Genomic DNA, 16820 nt, shown 5'->3' with positions numbered 1-16820 from the left:
GATTTTCCCTGTAACTCTGAATATATATTTTGATATTTTCTAGGGATCAGAGCTCATCCACCTGACAGAGAAGTGCTGCCCGGAGTGTTCCTCCGTGAAACCTTCCTGTTTGTACGAGGGGAATTCCTACAAGGTACTTTTTTTATTTTACTTTGAGTGTGTTTGCAACAAAAATTGCTAAATCAGGCAAGAAAATCCAAACAGTGTGGGCGAGACAAAGACACCGCGGGGCTTCTGTAAACTCTCTATTCTCAGAAGTAAAAAGCAAGTGGCACAAAGTGCCACTGCAGAGGAGGCAGCTACACAAACAGCCAAATACATCAATATTAAGCTGGTTATAAATACATAAATACGAACGCTGCAGTGACTCAGAGTAAATGTGTGTTTTAGGACAGAGATATCAGATTACTTTGGGCTGTTAAGCCTGTAACAAGAAACTCTCCCATTATTCTGCTGTGAACTTCATTATTCATAGGCCGGTCCTGGAAACACACGATGCAAAGCCTTTAATTTTTGACATTTTCAGCAAAGGAGGAATGCTGATTGAATGCTGCACGACGGTCAGCCAAGGCCGAGGCTCGCAGCAATAGATTTTTCTTTGTCTCCCCGAGGAATTCATCTTAGTAGTAAACAAAGATGGATACTGCATACTTATTCCGCACTCACACACATCAATACATGCACTTCTCCATTCCATCGTGTTTGAAAGGCTGGCCTGAAAGGTTAAACCAGCCGGTTTGTAACTAGATTGTTACCGGTTTAACTTCCCGAGTGACACAAAACAATCACAAAGGGGGAACGTTAATGAGCTAATAAAGTATCTTTAAGCTGATTTAGAAGCACATAAAGCAGCTAAAAGGTGGATAATACAGTTGTCTATTTCAAAACTTGATTGTCCCAGGTGGGAAAACTGTATTACATGTTGTGAATTGTTTTGGTTTAAAGTCATTAAATAATGTATAGTAATAATAATGAGTGGCAGGACCATTTTCAAAGGGGTCCCTTGACCTCTGACCTCCAGATGTGTGAATGTAAATGGGTTCTATGTCTACCCACGAGTCTCCCCTTTACAGACATGCCCACTTTATGATAATCACATGCAGTTTGGGGCAAGTCATAGTCAAGTCAGCACACTGACACACTGACAGCTGTTGTTGCCTGTTGGGCTGCAGTTTGCCATGTTATGATTGGAGCATATTGTTTGATGCTAAATGCAGTACCTGTGAGGGTTTCTGGACAATATCTGTCATTGTTTTGTGTTGTTAATTGATTTACAATAATAAATATATACATACATTTGCATGAAGCAACAAATTTGTCCACTCCCATGTTGATAAGAGGATTAAATACTTGACGAATCTCCCTTTAAGGCACATTTTGAACAGATAAAAAATGCAAATAGGCCGTATGTTTCTTTGTTCCTCCAGTTGTTTGATAAATGAATGTGTTGGAAATGTGCCTCTACTTTCCACAGGTCACTAATGTTACGATCTGCTGATAGTATAGTATAGTATAGTATAGTATAGTATAGTATAGTATAGTATAGTATAGTATAGTATAGTATAGTATAGTATAGTATAATATAGTATAGTATAGTATAGTATAGTATAGTAGAGTATAGTAGAGTATAATATAGTATAGTATTGTATAGTATAGTATAGTACAGTACAGTATAGTATAGTATAGTATAGTATAATATAGTATAGTATAGTATAGTATAGTATAGTATAATATAGTATAGTATAGTATAGTATAGTATAGTATAGTATAGTATAGTATAGTATAATATAGTATAGTACAGTACAGTATAGTATAGTATAGTATAGTATAGTATAGTATAGTATAATATAGTATAGTATAGTATAGTACAGTACAGTACAGTACAGTACAGTACAGTACAGTACAGTACAGTATAGTATAGTACAGTACAGTACAGTACAGTACAGTACAGTATAGTACAGTACAGTACAGTACAGTACAGTACAGTATAGTATAGTATAGTATAGTGTCTGGCACTGTGGTATATAATGAGAGAAAAGTGTTTGGCTCTGTAAAAGTGTTACATAACCGTACAGGTTGCATCAGATGAGATAACAGACACCGAAGGCTGCAGGTTTTGTTCTCTGCTCAGATAACATCCTTGGATACAAGTGGTTTGTGAATGGGAGTCGTGCTATATATAAAGAGCTCATTATGCTCGTTAGTTTTCTACCAGTCAGAAAAGTTTTGATTCTGTGATTCAAGGCGTCCGTCCTTGCCTCTGAGCTTAGACCTGCCACCAGATTGTTTGGAACAAAAACAAAATGTTTTCATTCAATCAGTTTTCTTTGTGAGTGACGTTCCGGCTGTTTGACCCTCTGTCAGTAAGAGTCTGTCTTGAAAATGTATATAATAGTCGTGACTGTCAGGCTTCTTTTAGAAGCTGACACATACAGCTGATTTGCATTCAGCTTAGTGTCTGGTCAGCATGGCTTCCTTTGTGATTGTGATTCAGCTTCTTCCAAGTTATAATCCTCTGTTGTTTTGTGTTTTCATATATTCTGTCCATTCCCTGTAAATATATATTTGTCACAGTCGCATAATAAGAGCTTCAATCTTTGCATTCAATTTCAATTCAGTTGGGGCCAGTTGCATAAAAATAGACCTAGGCTGTGTCTGAAATCATTCACTACTCCCTACTCACTATTCAGTGTGTATGTAGAGGACAATATAGAAGACTATACAGTGAGCTCATCTGCAGAATGAAAAAACACTTTCGGACATTATTCGGGTCATTTCTCTCGTCATTGCTGTCGTTAATTAAAACGTGCCAGATCAACCATCCATAATAAATACTGGATACTGACATGTATTTTTGAGTGTGATACATACATATGTACACAATATATTGCTGAGATGTCTCTTAGTGAATCTAAGTTCTCCTAGGAAAGCAGTGATACAGCGTATATGTCTAGGGCTTTTATTGTGAAAGGTAAGAATTAACAGCTGTTGTGAATGTGGGGTCAATAAGAGTATTTTGTGGCCATTTGTGTTGTGATGCTCTGCTCACATTAAATACATTATTTTCCATAAAGAAATAGTTAGCTAAAAGTAATGGATAAACAGTTGAAATAGTTTGCTAACTGTCCCTCTAACAGAGTGTTGCCATAGCAACAAAGCTCTCCCCTCAGGCTTAGCCAGTGAGAACGATCGCTAACTTTCCAACCTCAAATCAAGTCAGTCTTAATATTTATGCAACAGACATTTAGACCAGTCTAACCACACAATCTAAGACCAGTCTAAGGCCAAGATTAGTCTTAAACTAAGTTTATGCTGCTGAACCCTGGTCTAATAAACTATCCCCCCTCTCTCTCTCTCCTCCACTTTCATCCCCTGTCTCTCTTTATCTCCTCTCTTCTTTCAGGACCTGGCTCGATGGACTGATAGCGGTTGCCGGGAGTGTGAATGCCGTGATGCCCAGGTGACTTGTTATCTGCACTCCTGCCCCACCTGCCCGCCGGGCACGCTGGTCGTCACCCAGGAGGGCCGATGCTGCCCCGAGTGTCGCCAAGGTACGTTGCTGCAAAGGATGCTGGGTGTGTTTGTGTCAGTAGTTTGTGTTGTGTCTGGCCACTTCCATAACATTCTTCTGCTCTATCAAACCCTGTTCCTGTTTTACGACTCCCGCTTTGACAGCACACACATCATAAAAGATTCACTGTGTTGGTGTCTGCAGGTGACTTTGGCAGATTAAGGTCCCTCCTTCATTTTACATTGACCTGTTTTTATTGTCTACTCATTTTTGCTGATCTTATAAACCGCCTGAGGCTTTATGAATCAGCTTTAAGATCCCGCCACACACTGTTAAATCTGTAATATTAGAGTTATTTTGGGATGAAGTTGTCATTTACCTTTTAATTATCCGCACATTCTCATTTACCACAATGCCCTGAAAATGTCCTTCTCAGTCAGAGAAGTGTTTACAGGCATAAAAATACAACTAACTAGCAGAAGAGTATGTGAATGTCGTACTGCGTCTCTGCTCGCTGCCAAATCACATCGTGTTTTGTTGTACTTCAGTGTCTTTGCCACCACTGTGGGTGGAGAAGTTGGCTCCTCTGCCTTTTCTTTTAATGAGATCTCCCTGTTTGATTGTTTGTTGTTGGTACAAAACTAGGACTCAAGAATCAAGTCCTCTCTCTTTGAATCTGTGGGATTTGACACAAAAACGTCACACCACTATTTTGGTGGAAATATCTGCATGCGATATACGATATCGTCTACCAGGACACATTTGGGTGGAAATTTGTACGTTGCAAGTAAATCAGAAACATGAACAGCTAAAAGCAAAGAGTACAGAAGCAAAGAGACGAAACTCTGGTGTTTTTTCGACAAAAGCCACTGCCGCCATTTTGGATTATATTTATAATATTTTTTTATAATATTTTTTATATTGCCAACAATTGACTTTCACTCCTTGGCAATATACGTTCTTTGCTAACAGCTTCTTCTTCTTCTTCTTCTTCTTCTTCTTCTTATTCTTCTTCTTGTTCTTCTTCTTCTTCTTCTTCTTCTTCTTCTCCTTCTCCTCCTTCTTCTTCTTCTTCTTCTTCTTCTTCTTCTTCTCCTTCTCCTTCTACTTGTTGTTGTTGTTCTCCTTCTACTTCTTCTTCTTCTTCTTCTTCTTCTTCTTCTTCTTCTTCTTCTTCTTCTTCTTCTTATTCTTATTCTTATTCTTATTCTTCTTCTTGTTCTTGTTCTTCTTCTTCTTCTTCTTCTTCTTCTTCTTCTCCTTCTCCTTCTACTTGTTGTTGTTGTTGTTTTTGTTCTTCTTCTTCTTCTTCTTCTTCTTCTTCTTCTTCTTCTTCTTCTTCTTCTTCTTCTTCTTCTCCTTCTCCTTCTTCTTCTTATAGTACTCATAGTGCACTTCATTTTGCCATACTTGTCAGTGTGAACACACTTACGAACTCAGAATTGTAAGTGTAAGTACAGAAGACCAGACTGCACTAGTCAGGTGTGAATGGATGTGTCCTTTATGTTGTGTCTCCTTCTTGTTTTTGTCTTTTATTGTGGAGCATGCTGCAATGTCTGCTCTAGAAATGTGCCACTGGTATATGAATACACTTTGCTTTGATTACTGCTTATGTAAATGAGAAGCTAGTTGGATAATTAAAGAAGAGAGGGCAGAGAGAGACTCCAACAGAGTGAGTTTATAGATATGCGAAGCAGCCAGGAGGACAAAATCCAACTTGTCCTTGGGGAGGAGGGCAGCGCTGGCCAAGCTGCTCTGTATGTTTCAGCATGCCGTCGCCTGAGGACAGACTGGAACAGTCACACACAGTCAATATAATCCATCCTCAGTCTATCACTGCTTTTAACTGTTGGCTTTAATTCAAACCCCTTCTTCATATTTACATTCAGTTCTACACGTTAATATCAACATCAGATTCAAACTCTAACTCTTAAAAAAAGCAGGTGGGTTGATGCGCTTTGAATTCCTGGATCCATTTTGTTGTTTGATGGGGTATTTTCTCTGTATTTTTTTCAAACAAAGAGGCATCATTTGAAGTTGAGATATTTCCTGTGCAGTTTTGAAAGAGCAGAATGGTACGATAGTTAAAAAAGTTTCTGGACACAGTGCTGCTGCTGCTCTGCGGCTCCCTGGGGGCCTTGAAGTTACATGAAATAAAAAATAACTTTCACTTTGTTGGCCAGTTCTCCATGGCAGAATATATCCAGCTATTTAACAATTAATGAGTGCAAAAATAAGAAGCTTATGTTATGATACGGTGTAACTGTAATGGTGACCGCAGTCCCCCCTGTATGTTTTTAACGATCTTTCCCTTCAACTCGTTTCAACAGGAGAGACCACAAATTAAACAATTAAAGGGACTATTTGTAACTTTCAGAAATGCTTGTTAACAGCGACACCTGTGGCCGTGAAATCAACGAAAGTCAGTGTTGGGCTCGAGCTTGTGCTCGCTCTACATAGACATGAACGAGCATCACTCAAAACAGTGAGGCGGCACACGTCAGCTAAAACCACAATATCACTCTATATTTCAGCTGCTTGGCAGTAATGTTAGCTGACCAGACGAAGGTCTCTCCATGAATCAATGCTGATGCTGTGTTTGCTTCTCCTGCCTCAGCGCAGGCAGCGGGGCTCCCCAGCGGGGCTCCCCAGCGGGGCTCCGCAGCGAGAAACTCGTCTCCCTCCGCCCGCAGCCGGAGTGAACAGGGAGACACCGTTACCCGGTCGGTAACGAGATGATAACGTTTCTCTCTGCGGAGCCCCGTCACTTCACAAGACACAGGAAACCTCTGTTGGTCTGGAGGAGCTGCAGCAGTTATTTCTGCACAAACATCCACTGAACATTCACTAGATATTCTCAGAGCTAAACTAACTCTCCTGCAGTGTGGAGTGAGCGCGCGTTCACGTCTAGAGGTGGAGCGAGTACGCGAGAACGCGTGCGCTGTCTGAGTGAAGGCAAGCAGGCAGAGGAGGAGAGACAGCGGCCACGCATGTGTCTCGACCCGGTACATTTATACACTTAGAAAGTTACAAACAGTCCCTTTAAATGAAAAGACATAAAATGATGGCTTTAAGCTAATTTCTTAACCACGGAGTCACATCTCGGCACGTCTGCTTCACCTCCCCCTTTTAAAAACGGCTGATCCATCTGTTGACTGAGAATGGGCACACAGACTGTCAGCACTTATAACCAGAAACAAACACCAGCTAATTTCTCATATATTTAAATACCCCGAGAGGCAATTAAAGAGTGGGACCACATTGTAAAGATTTATGAAGACTTATAATTAAGTTTGGCTGCATGAATGAATAATTACAGTTTGGGCAAGGGAGACACTTTCTATCGCGCCACACAAATGGACTGTTTGAGACGACAATAGTTTGATGAGGTTTGGTTTGGATGAAGTTGTTCACATTTAGCTCGTGTGTGTTCTGCGTCCCTCGACAGCCTTCTCGCTCTCTTAGGTGTTTCTGTTTAGACCATTTCTCTGCAGCAGCTTATTAAAATGTATAAAAAGTAAAAGCGTTGTTTATTCTCAGACAAATACACAGTCTAATTAGTCCAGGTAAATATCAGGGGAAACCTATAAAACCTTATTTCCTGAAGTAGCCGGCTGTTTTTGCCTCTGATGGCCTTGTGTGTGTGTGTGTGTGTGTGTGTGTGTGTGTGTGTGTGTGTGTGTGTGTGTGTGTGTGTTTGCTAGAAAAACTGATTCCTTCTTAAAGTTATGTTTAATTCAACAGATTAACAAAACACCACATTGGTTATTAATGATATCCACCAGCTTGTGCAGTGGCTTTGCCGTTTCATTTATTTAATTTCCATCTCATTTAGCAGCTCAGTCTCTCATGAATTTAAGTTCGCAGGTATTTTGTATTAGTGATGGCAGTTTTATGGCAGCGTTGAGCTCCAAAGCAAGATTTAGTGTGATGTGCATGTGGGGGGCAGCAAAAAGTACGGGTGTGCATGGTTAGCTCCGATACCTGTGGTTCATCTTCTTCATCTCCTAAGTCACCATTAACATTTCTAATATAATACAACCTCTTCTACATCCATGGTCTGGGGTCTATTGGACTGGGGTCTATTGGACTGGGGTCTATTGGACTCCTTTTTGGATCCTTCACATGAAGAAGTTTGAGATTCAACACAGGATATTTCAGTAGAATAGAGATAACTCTGTTTTACTTTTGTACGGCACTTTGTAGGCGGACGTTTTACTGGCGTCCGGTAGTGGCTTTCAGTCCAAAATGGCGGAAGCGTAGCTCTGCTGCTGGGCGCTGATGTTGAAGAGAAACTAACAATTGACTTTCACTTCTTATCAATACGTTTTTTTCTCTGCTGTGTGGTGATGAATCCATGGCGCTGTCCGTGGTGCTGAAGTAGCAGACTTGTATTTGTAATTGCGACCTTTTGTCAGTTACATCTTGGATCTTAATGACGGTTTCATTTGAGTAACTGTCCGAGGCTAAAAGAGGTAAAATGATCCAATATTTAATGGAAAAGGCAAAGATTAGATGTTACAGCATTTTTTTTTTTTCTTCTTTCCATCCCTGTTAATCATCTATTAAATGTATACCCTTTAGAAGGAGGCCCGCTAGACTAAACCACCTACTTTCATATTTTTTAATCTTTACTTTTTCCTTGAGGGCGGTGGAAAACACCTGGATGCTTTTTGATTTAATCTTTTTATCAGTTTAAAACACATTTAAGAATCTTCTTCCTAACTCTCTGCAGAAGGGTTAATGCCATCCATTGCCTCTCTCTCTTCAATTTCTCACTTTTCTTTGTCTCTTTTTGGTTTTCATGCCTCTTTCTATCTTTATCAGCACCCTCTCTTCTCTGCCTGTCTCTTTAAGTACCACACACTGTATATACACTGATCAGCCATAACATTAGGTCAGCATGGGCACCGGTCTGAGCCTAAGCAGCCCCATACGCAACAAACTTCTCCTCACTGTGTGTTCTGACACCTTTCTATCGGATCCAGCATGAACTTTTTCAGCAGTTTGAGCTCCAGTAGCTCTTCTATTGGATCAGACAACACGAGCCAGCCTTCGCTCCCCACGTGCATCAATGAGCCTCGGGTCTAACCCTGTCGCCGGTTCACCGTTTTTCCTTCCTTGGACCACTTTTGGTGCTTTAGTCTGACCAATGCAGACCGGGAACATCCCACAAGAGCTGCAGTTCTGGAGATGCTCTGACCCAGTCGTCCCGCCAGCACTATTTGGCCCTTGTCAAAGTCGCTCACATCCTTACGCTGGCCCATTTCTTCTGCTTCCAGCACATCAACTTCAAGGACAAAATGTTCACTTGCTGCCTAATATATATCCCCCCCACTGTCAGGTGCCATTGTAACGAGATAATCAATGTTATTCACTTTACCTGTCAGTGGTTTTAATGTTATGGCTGATCGGTGTATGTCGTAATTATAGTGTTGGAGAGAAAAACGTCAGAGCTGGAAACAGAAAGCGTCCTTTACCTTGTCTCTCTTGACATATTTGTACATTCTGTGGTAGTGTTAATGAGTGTGTGTTATAGAGGGGTTAAAGGTGCGTTTGTGAACACATGGTCTGAGTGTGTCATGTGTGTTTTTCATGCATAAAAAGAGATTATCATGTGTGAATAATTTAAACTTGTTTGTGTGATATGCACTCACATTATCCCGCACTTGCACCTGCCATCACCTCGCATCTTGTGCGTGTTAATGTACGTGTGAGTGCAGTAATGGTTTTAATACCCCCATAATGCACCATAATGTTATTATGTAAGCCTTAACAAAGCGATTTAAACATGATTTATCCACTTCATTTTACATTTATGTACTGATGCAGAAGGAAACATGTGTTTTCACTTGTGTCTGCCTGGCTGTGACTTGGATTTCCCAACTGTGTTAAGTTTGCAGCTAAAAAAGGAAACGTATTCTTCTCTTTCTTCCTTTAAGCCTATTAATCACGGCTGTCTATAGGCCCAAAGGTCAGCAGCCTCTCCTCTCATTGGGCGGTTCACACCCGAGGGCCGTAACCAGGAGTCGTGCTGCGTTCAGGTCTCATGGGAAAGGCTGGAGATGTGAGCCTTGTACTTGCACATTCGGTTCATCTGGGTTTGACCCAAATGAGTCTTTTGATATTATTAATTTGTACTAGTGTACCAGTATAATCAGGGAACGTCTTTATTAAGTGTCTCTGAGAAGAGAATCGGTCCTAACGGGTTCAAATATTCTTAGAGTGATACATATTTGGACGTATTTTTTGATAAGGATTAAAAAGTGTTGATGTCTTGATGACAGTGAACTCATGTAAAGATGATGTTTTGACTAAAAAGTGAATATTTTGTCTGACTGAACTTCTGCAGGAATGCAATCATTCCTTCCCCAAAGACTCCACAACCTAATGTATTTTGGCAGCAGGGAAAATGCAGCTTTGTAACAGCGATTATTTGTGTCTAACACAACAAACAATTCTGGCAATAATACATCAAATTCGACTCTTGCAGCGCCTCAGATAATGTGCAAATGCATTAATTTCCCCAAGACTCACAGAGTAAAATCACGGAATAACAACAAAAGTACACAGCTCTATTACGTTGTTAAATGATGTGATTGGAATAGCTGACTAGATAATGTCAAGCAGACGTATTTAAATTTTTTTAATCTTTTCATTTGTATATGTATTTCTTTGGAGACAGTTTTTATTTACAGTCTACTTTGCAAACGGCATATTGGTCTCGTTGAGAGATTTAAGCTGTTTATTAGTGTTGGCATCATATTAGTTACTTGGCTGCCTACGCTAAAAGAAAGTGGAGCTACTTTCTGCATTTCGAATGTTTCTATTATCTCCAAACCACAACTATCAGATAAACCACATAGTGGTGGAAAATAACTGAGTAATTTACTCAAGTAGACGGAAGTTTATTTTGAAAAGACTGTAAAAGGTTATCAGTGGTAACCGCCGTATGGGAGCAGTGCAGTACGGCGACGATTCACTAGCCAGTGGGGCACGCTCACATGCACTAACATGCACGCACAGCCGGACCGGCTACGTAAACAAAGCACAGAGAAGCTCTGACTTCATTCTCTGCTCAGGTAGACATTACTCCTCTATATCTTTACAATGCAAAGCTGCTATATTAATGCTCTGGATATCAAATTTAGCACTTTAAGTACAAGATATGAGTACTTTTTCCATCATTGAAGCTACAAAACATCATTATAATTTGTAGTTTATAGGCTAAGAGCGTCATGAAACAGCAACGTCACACTCTCTCCAAGGAGTAGGAAGCTTCATAAATAACTCTCAAGTCCCTCTTTTTCTGAGGTTGGACTGTTTTCAGTTTAACTTTCAATGAGATGATGAGATGTTTGATGAAAACGGGCCCACAGATCCAATAATGTGTGCATCTGTAACCAGATCCAACACACACAATCCTGTCACCATTATTTCTTCAATTTTAATCAACAAAGTTTGGATGAATTGAATGGATTTGCTCCTTTATTGTCTCAAATAAAGAGTCTCATGATTAAACATTTGGCAGCAGACTGCATGGGTGAATTACTGAATGGTGCAGTGGCTTTTTAGTGGGAATTAGGGTGTGAAATTACCTTGAGTCACCAGCCAACTGCTGGTAAATGTTGGCTGTGGATGGTAAGTTGTTGGCTTATTCTCCGCGCTACTGTGGCAGGTAGCCAGTCTAAGTTAGAGGTCAAGCTTAACAGAAACATCGGCGGGTGATTTTTTTTCTCTTATATTTTTTTTCTAATGACACTGTGTGACAGAATAGCATCATCTCTGTCAAATATATACACATCTGCAGTTTCACACGGCGAAAAGTTTGTCGTGTGCAGTTAATCGCGCCTGGATCCACACCTCTGGATCAGTTGTTCTCATACAACTCTGTTGTTAATCACAGCCGTAGTTTTTAATTTTGCGCTTCAGGGATTCTGGCTCGCTATGCTTGTGAGGAAATTAAAGTACAGTGTGCGAGCGTCAAGGCAGCCTTGTGTAAACAACGGCTCGTAGCAAAGCGTGTGATTGCTTAACTTCTGTGGCAAATGTGTCTTTATCCTCAGGAGGGGGAAACACACAATTCACTCCTCTGCTGTCAAAGCAAACAGGAAATGATCTTGTAACTATTCAGGTGGAGTTTTGTATTCAAATATCCTCATTTGTTTCCACTGCTTAATATTCAGGAAGGATTTCTTTTTATTTGCAGAAAGAGCTCAGGATGGATGAGAGACTCCCAGAATATATATGCAAGAGATTGGTACATTACCGCTAGCTGAAGCATTGGCCACAGCTGAATAGAGAGATAAACACTTGACGAACAGTCGTATTAGCCAATAAACCCGCCACTGGGCCAGAACATACAGTGCTAAGTATCTCAATCTCCCACTTTTCCTCACTCATACCTCCTCCTTGCCACACTCATTTCTCCACACAGCTCCAGTTTTCCTCAGTTCAGAGAGCCGACGAGGGGGAAGGTGGGATGAAAAGTAAGGTCAAAAAGTGAGAATGAATGGCAGATGAAAAGAAAATGGATAGGAGAGAGAAAATGAAGCTGTTAAGGAGAAAAGCAGACAGAGAAAGAGAATAATGAGAGGTAGTAGAATGGGTGGAAAAAGAGAGATGGAGATACTTAGAACAGTATGTTCTGGCTTACTGACAGTCTTATTGGCCATTAAGGTTAAAGTCTCACCTCCATCTTTCTCATGTTCTTCAACTCCTCTTTTTTTCCACTTTCACCCCCTCTTTTTCCTACACGTCTTCTCCTTTTCTTTTCCCTTCCTCCATCTCTCATTAATCAGATCCCTCAGTCAAATTTTTACAAGCGGCGAGCACTGTATTCACTCAATGCATTCACATAATGAATGGAGCAATCACAGTGCAATCATGTGCAAGCAGCCACGCATATTGTTTGACAAGAGGCTGCATGCGTTCGGTTGTTCTGCCATCCAGACAGATACGACAGTTGTTGTTGCTGTCATCCCCGATTCTGTCACTTCGGATGCTGACAGGCGCTTTTTGTGAACGAGTTGTTGGAAGTTCTGAAATTGAATGTTTTAACTTTTGAGACGTTTTATTTCAGATTTTGAAAAGCCAGTTAAATTTTCAAAAGAAGCCAGAGGATATCTGAAACGTTGACGTTTCATTGTGATGTTTTTCCTTCCAACTTGTTTTGTGCAATAATTGTATTTTAAGGATGAATTTCAGCTGCTTTTCTCCATAGAAGACTGGAGGAGAACAGGCTGTTTACGCCTTCAGAGCTCTCCTTAATTGGAAAATATAAAAACAACTTTAAATTTAACAAACCCAGAAGAACCCAATGTTTTTAGGCAGGCTGCTCTCATACATTGTTCGTAGCTATATCTACGAAATGTAATGCACTGCGAATGCTGCGAAGGGAGGAGGTCAGGGTGGATGGGTAGGTCAAAAAATAGTTTCTTTATTTGTCATGAAACGTCTGTACTTAAGTAACGCCACTTCCGGAGTTAATTTAAAGGTCACCTATTATGCAAAATGCACTTTTCCATGTCTTTTAAACATCAATATCTGTCCCCAGTGTGTCTACAGGCCACCATAGTATCATAAAAGACCATCCTCTCTCTTTTTCTCCTCCTCCGTTTGTCCGGAAATGGGTGCAGAAAAAAAATTCGCTTTTTTCCTAGTCTTCTGACGTCATTAGGCAGAAATGCAAGCCATATAAGGGTTTCCTGGTCGAACCAGAGAGAACCTTCAGTAGCTGACCCCGCCCCACAGCGCGTCACTGTCTCTCCTCCTCAACCTAACTTGAGCAAAGTCTGCAAGAACCAGCAGAACAGGCTTCATGTACTCCCATCATCTAAATATAACATGTTCTTTCACAAAGGCTTTATGTAATTACACTGTTTAAACAGATGATATTTATATATTATATATATTTGATGTCATGCATGTAGCAGAATACAGGTAGTAAATAGTGACTTGTAAGCAACACAACACATTTCTGTTTCACAGTCAAACTTTATTTGAGTAGACAGATGACAATATTAATTATTCACAGCATTTGTAATCATCTCACCTGTTAGTTAGTTATGTTAACATGGTACAGGAGAAAGTCTTCAGCTCTGGTAAACTATGGTAAGCTAAGCTCCGGTGGTCTGTAGTCATGGTAACACAGAGACAGCTACTACTGTAAATAATATACCATTACTCTGATCTTCCATACATTTATCTTTTAGCAGAAATAATGAACTGACTACTGTTTCACATCTTCTATTTTCCACCCTGATGGTCGCTGTGTTTACACACCGTGTCATAGCGGTAGCATGTAGCTAATCCGTTAGCATGTAGCTACATGCTAACGGATTAGCTACATGCTACCGGGTTAGCTCTGTATCTCCCATCTGCTCTCAGCTATCTGCTCTCCTCTGGGATGATTCTGTCGGTCATTTCTCACAGATGGATCTGTAAAGACAGACGTAAAACAGAGTGTATGTTTACGGTTTACAGAGTTGATGCATGAGGTAAACACTGAGTTAACTAACAGAGCTATAAACAGCATTATTTACCTGAGAGAAACCGTCAGGAAAACCTGGAATCTGGACCGCAGATGTTCATCATGTGTCGCCGATTTCTGATCAGATTCCTCCGGTAACGTGCGCTGGGTGAAGTTTCTGGTTTATAAACTTTAAAGTGGTTTATAAGCTCTATTCTAGCTGCTATCTCTCCACTCTGAGAGCTTCTCCGGGAGGGAGGGGGAGGGTGACGCTGTTGTTGTTGAGGAAGTTTGCTCTGATTGGTCAGCGTTTTCTGTCAATCAGAGTGGGAGGAGACAGGCTGTGAATCAGTGGTTTTCAGACAGAGGCTGAATTAGGCTCTGAGGCAGGCAGACTCAGGCTGCAGTATGAGAAGAATAAAGGTTTTTTTGAACATTGCAGCATGTAAACATGTTCTAGTGCAACATTAAAATACATCTATGAACCTGGAAATGAGCATAATATGTGACCTTTAAGCTAAACCATGATATTTTCCCAAACCTAACTAAGTAGTTTTGTTACCTAAACCTAACCAATGTGATCTTTTCCTAAACCTAACTAAATATTTGTTTGGCCTAATCCTAACCAAATCGATCTTTTCCTAAACCTAACTAAATATTTTTTTTTGCCAATCTTAACCAAGTCGATCTTTTCCTAAACCTAACTAAGTAGTTTTGTTGCCTAATCCTAACCAAATTGATCTTTTCCTAAACCTAACTAAGTAGTTTTGTTGCCTAAACCTAACTAAGTAGTTTTGTTGCCTAATCCTAACCAAGTCGATCTTTTCCTAAACCTAACTAAATATTTGTTTGGCCTAATCCTAACCAAATCGATCTTTTCCTAAACCTAACTAAGTTGTTTTGTTACCTAATCCTAACCAAGTCGATCTTTTCCTAAACCTAACTAAATATTTGTTTTGCCTAATCCTAACCAAATCGAACTTTTCCTAAACCTAACTATGTAGTTTTGTTGCCTAATCCTAACCAAGTTGATCTTTTCCTAAACCTAACTAAATATTTGTTTGGCCTAATCCTAACCAAATCGATCTTTTCCTAAACCTAACTAAGTTGTTTTGTTACCTAATCCTAACCAGGTTGATCTATTCCTAAACCTAACTAAATAGTTTTGTTGTCTAAATCTAACTAAGTCGATCTTTTCCTAAGCCGACATGTAACTAAGTAGTTTTGTTTCCTAATTCTGAGGAAGTTGTTTCCTGTGAAGACAGGAGTTTATTTGGAAAAGACTGTATGCATGTAATGAGCAGAAATTGCTAGACATTAGTAGGAAAATTAGCAAAAAATTAGGAATAACTTTTTCATAATATATCATACGAACCGTTGAACACCACTGGGAAGCTACAGAATAAAACTAATGGACCCGCCCTTTAAGTACAATTTCCAGGTACTTGTGCTTTACTTGAGTGTTTGCATGGATGAGATTGACGCCGCTGTACAGTTTGTTGTACGTGGACTTCTAGAAATAACTGTTGAAATAACATTAAGTGAAATATTGGTTACTGTCAGCAGCAGCTGTTCCCAACCGGCGACCAGAAGCAGCGTTAAGGTTTTTTCCACACGCAGTAACCAATGATTTAGGTCATGAAAAACCTGTTTTCACACATGTTTACTCAGTGAATAATGACTTTTAAGTGCAGTTGGTCGACACATTAAAGAAACAAGCTTGTGCTCATAAGTTGTTGGTAAAACGCTGGACCAACTGGGAACCGGTGTGGGCCAAGAAGGCACTTAAACACCTCATCACAGAATGCACCAGTGGAGTTGTTGGCAGACAGCAGAAGGCTGCGGATGTACTCAAGAAGTCCCCGCAGAGGGAAACATTTCTACCAACGCTAACGCAGTCGGACTGTAGAACCAAATGTACTGGATGAAATTTAGAAAATTTAATTTAGTTTGAGTGTGTGTGTGTGTGTGTGTGTGGTTGTGCAATGTTAAGTCTGTCTGCCTTCGCTAACTGAGTTTCAGCGCAGAGCCAAATCTGATAGATAGAATTTGCATGAATTAAATGTCAGAATGAGTGTATCATTGAGTGAGTGGGAGAGACTTCAACTCTTCTAGTGCCACCAGCAGTGTCTGTCCAGATGTATGGAATAAAATTAGCATGTAATTGAATGTGTATGTGCGCGTCTTTCTGTTTGTCATGCATATATAATCTTTTCTTCCATATTTTTGCTGTAGATACAAACATATAGTATTGAATTTCCTTAAATGAAATAAATGAAATGTGTGTTTTCCAGTCCAGTGCCATGCAGACTGCCTGTCCTGCTCGGGGACTCCTGACCATTGTGAGAGCTGCAGGGACCCAAAGGCCTTCCTCCATCTTGGCCGCTGCCTGTCCGTCTGTCCAGCTGGCTTCTACGCCGAAGGACGAGTATGTGCAGGTAGGACCGTCTTTTAAATATATACATAGAAAATAGCTCCTCGAAACTTATCTCACTTTTACACTTCAGCCAATGCTCTTTGCTTATAAATTAGCATGCTGTTACAGTACACTAGTGCAGGGAACATTTTCCAACCGGCCATCGTCAGCCCATCAACCGGTGATTGCTGATAGATTCAAACTCAACAGAACTTGGTTAGTCTTTCCAACAATCACCAACAAAATAAAATCCTTATTTCACATAATTAGATGTGAAAATATGCCGGCTCTGCACGTCATTCAATTAGCAAAATAAAATGAGAAACACCGGCCAAAGAGGCTTTTAGAGGCTGTAGCGGGCTCAATTTTAGCTAGAGTGAAGATACTGGTATCATATGAAACTAAAAAACCTAATGAATCCA

General features: G+C 40.2%; 1 protein-coding gene and 1 long non-coding RNA gene across 4 annotated transcripts in view; one reads left to right on the top strand and one right to left on the bottom strand.

Annotated features, from left to right (window-relative positions):
* The window catches only part of LOC141769934 (uncharacterized), a 368813-nt gene that overhangs the window by 59151 nt on the left and 292842 nt on the right, over positions 1-16820 (bottom strand). The window lies entirely within an intron of this gene.
* fras1 (Fraser extracellular matrix complex subunit 1) overlaps positions 1-16820 on the top strand; it is a 310338-nt gene that overhangs the window by 118377 nt on the left and 175141 nt on the right. For all 3 annotated transcript variants that reach the window (XM_074639460.1, XM_074639459.1, XM_074639458.1), the window contains exons 10-12: positions 44-133; positions 3404-3551; positions 16277-16420. In XM_074639460.1, the coding sequence (XP_074495561.1) occupies positions 44-133; positions 3404-3551; positions 16277-16420 (382 nt within the window). The remainder of the gene's footprint in view (positions 1-43; positions 134-3403; positions 3552-16276; positions 16421-16820) is intronic.

Source organism: Sebastes fasciatus, chromosome 6 (assembly GCF_043250625.1).
Source record: "Sebastes fasciatus isolate fSebFas1 chromosome 6, fSebFas1.pri, whole genome shotgun sequence".
Classification (NCBI taxonomy): domain Eukaryota; kingdom Metazoa; phylum Chordata; class Actinopteri; order Perciformes; family Sebastidae; genus Sebastes; species Sebastes fasciatus.
This window is presented reverse-complemented; position numbering and strand designations above follow the sequence as displayed.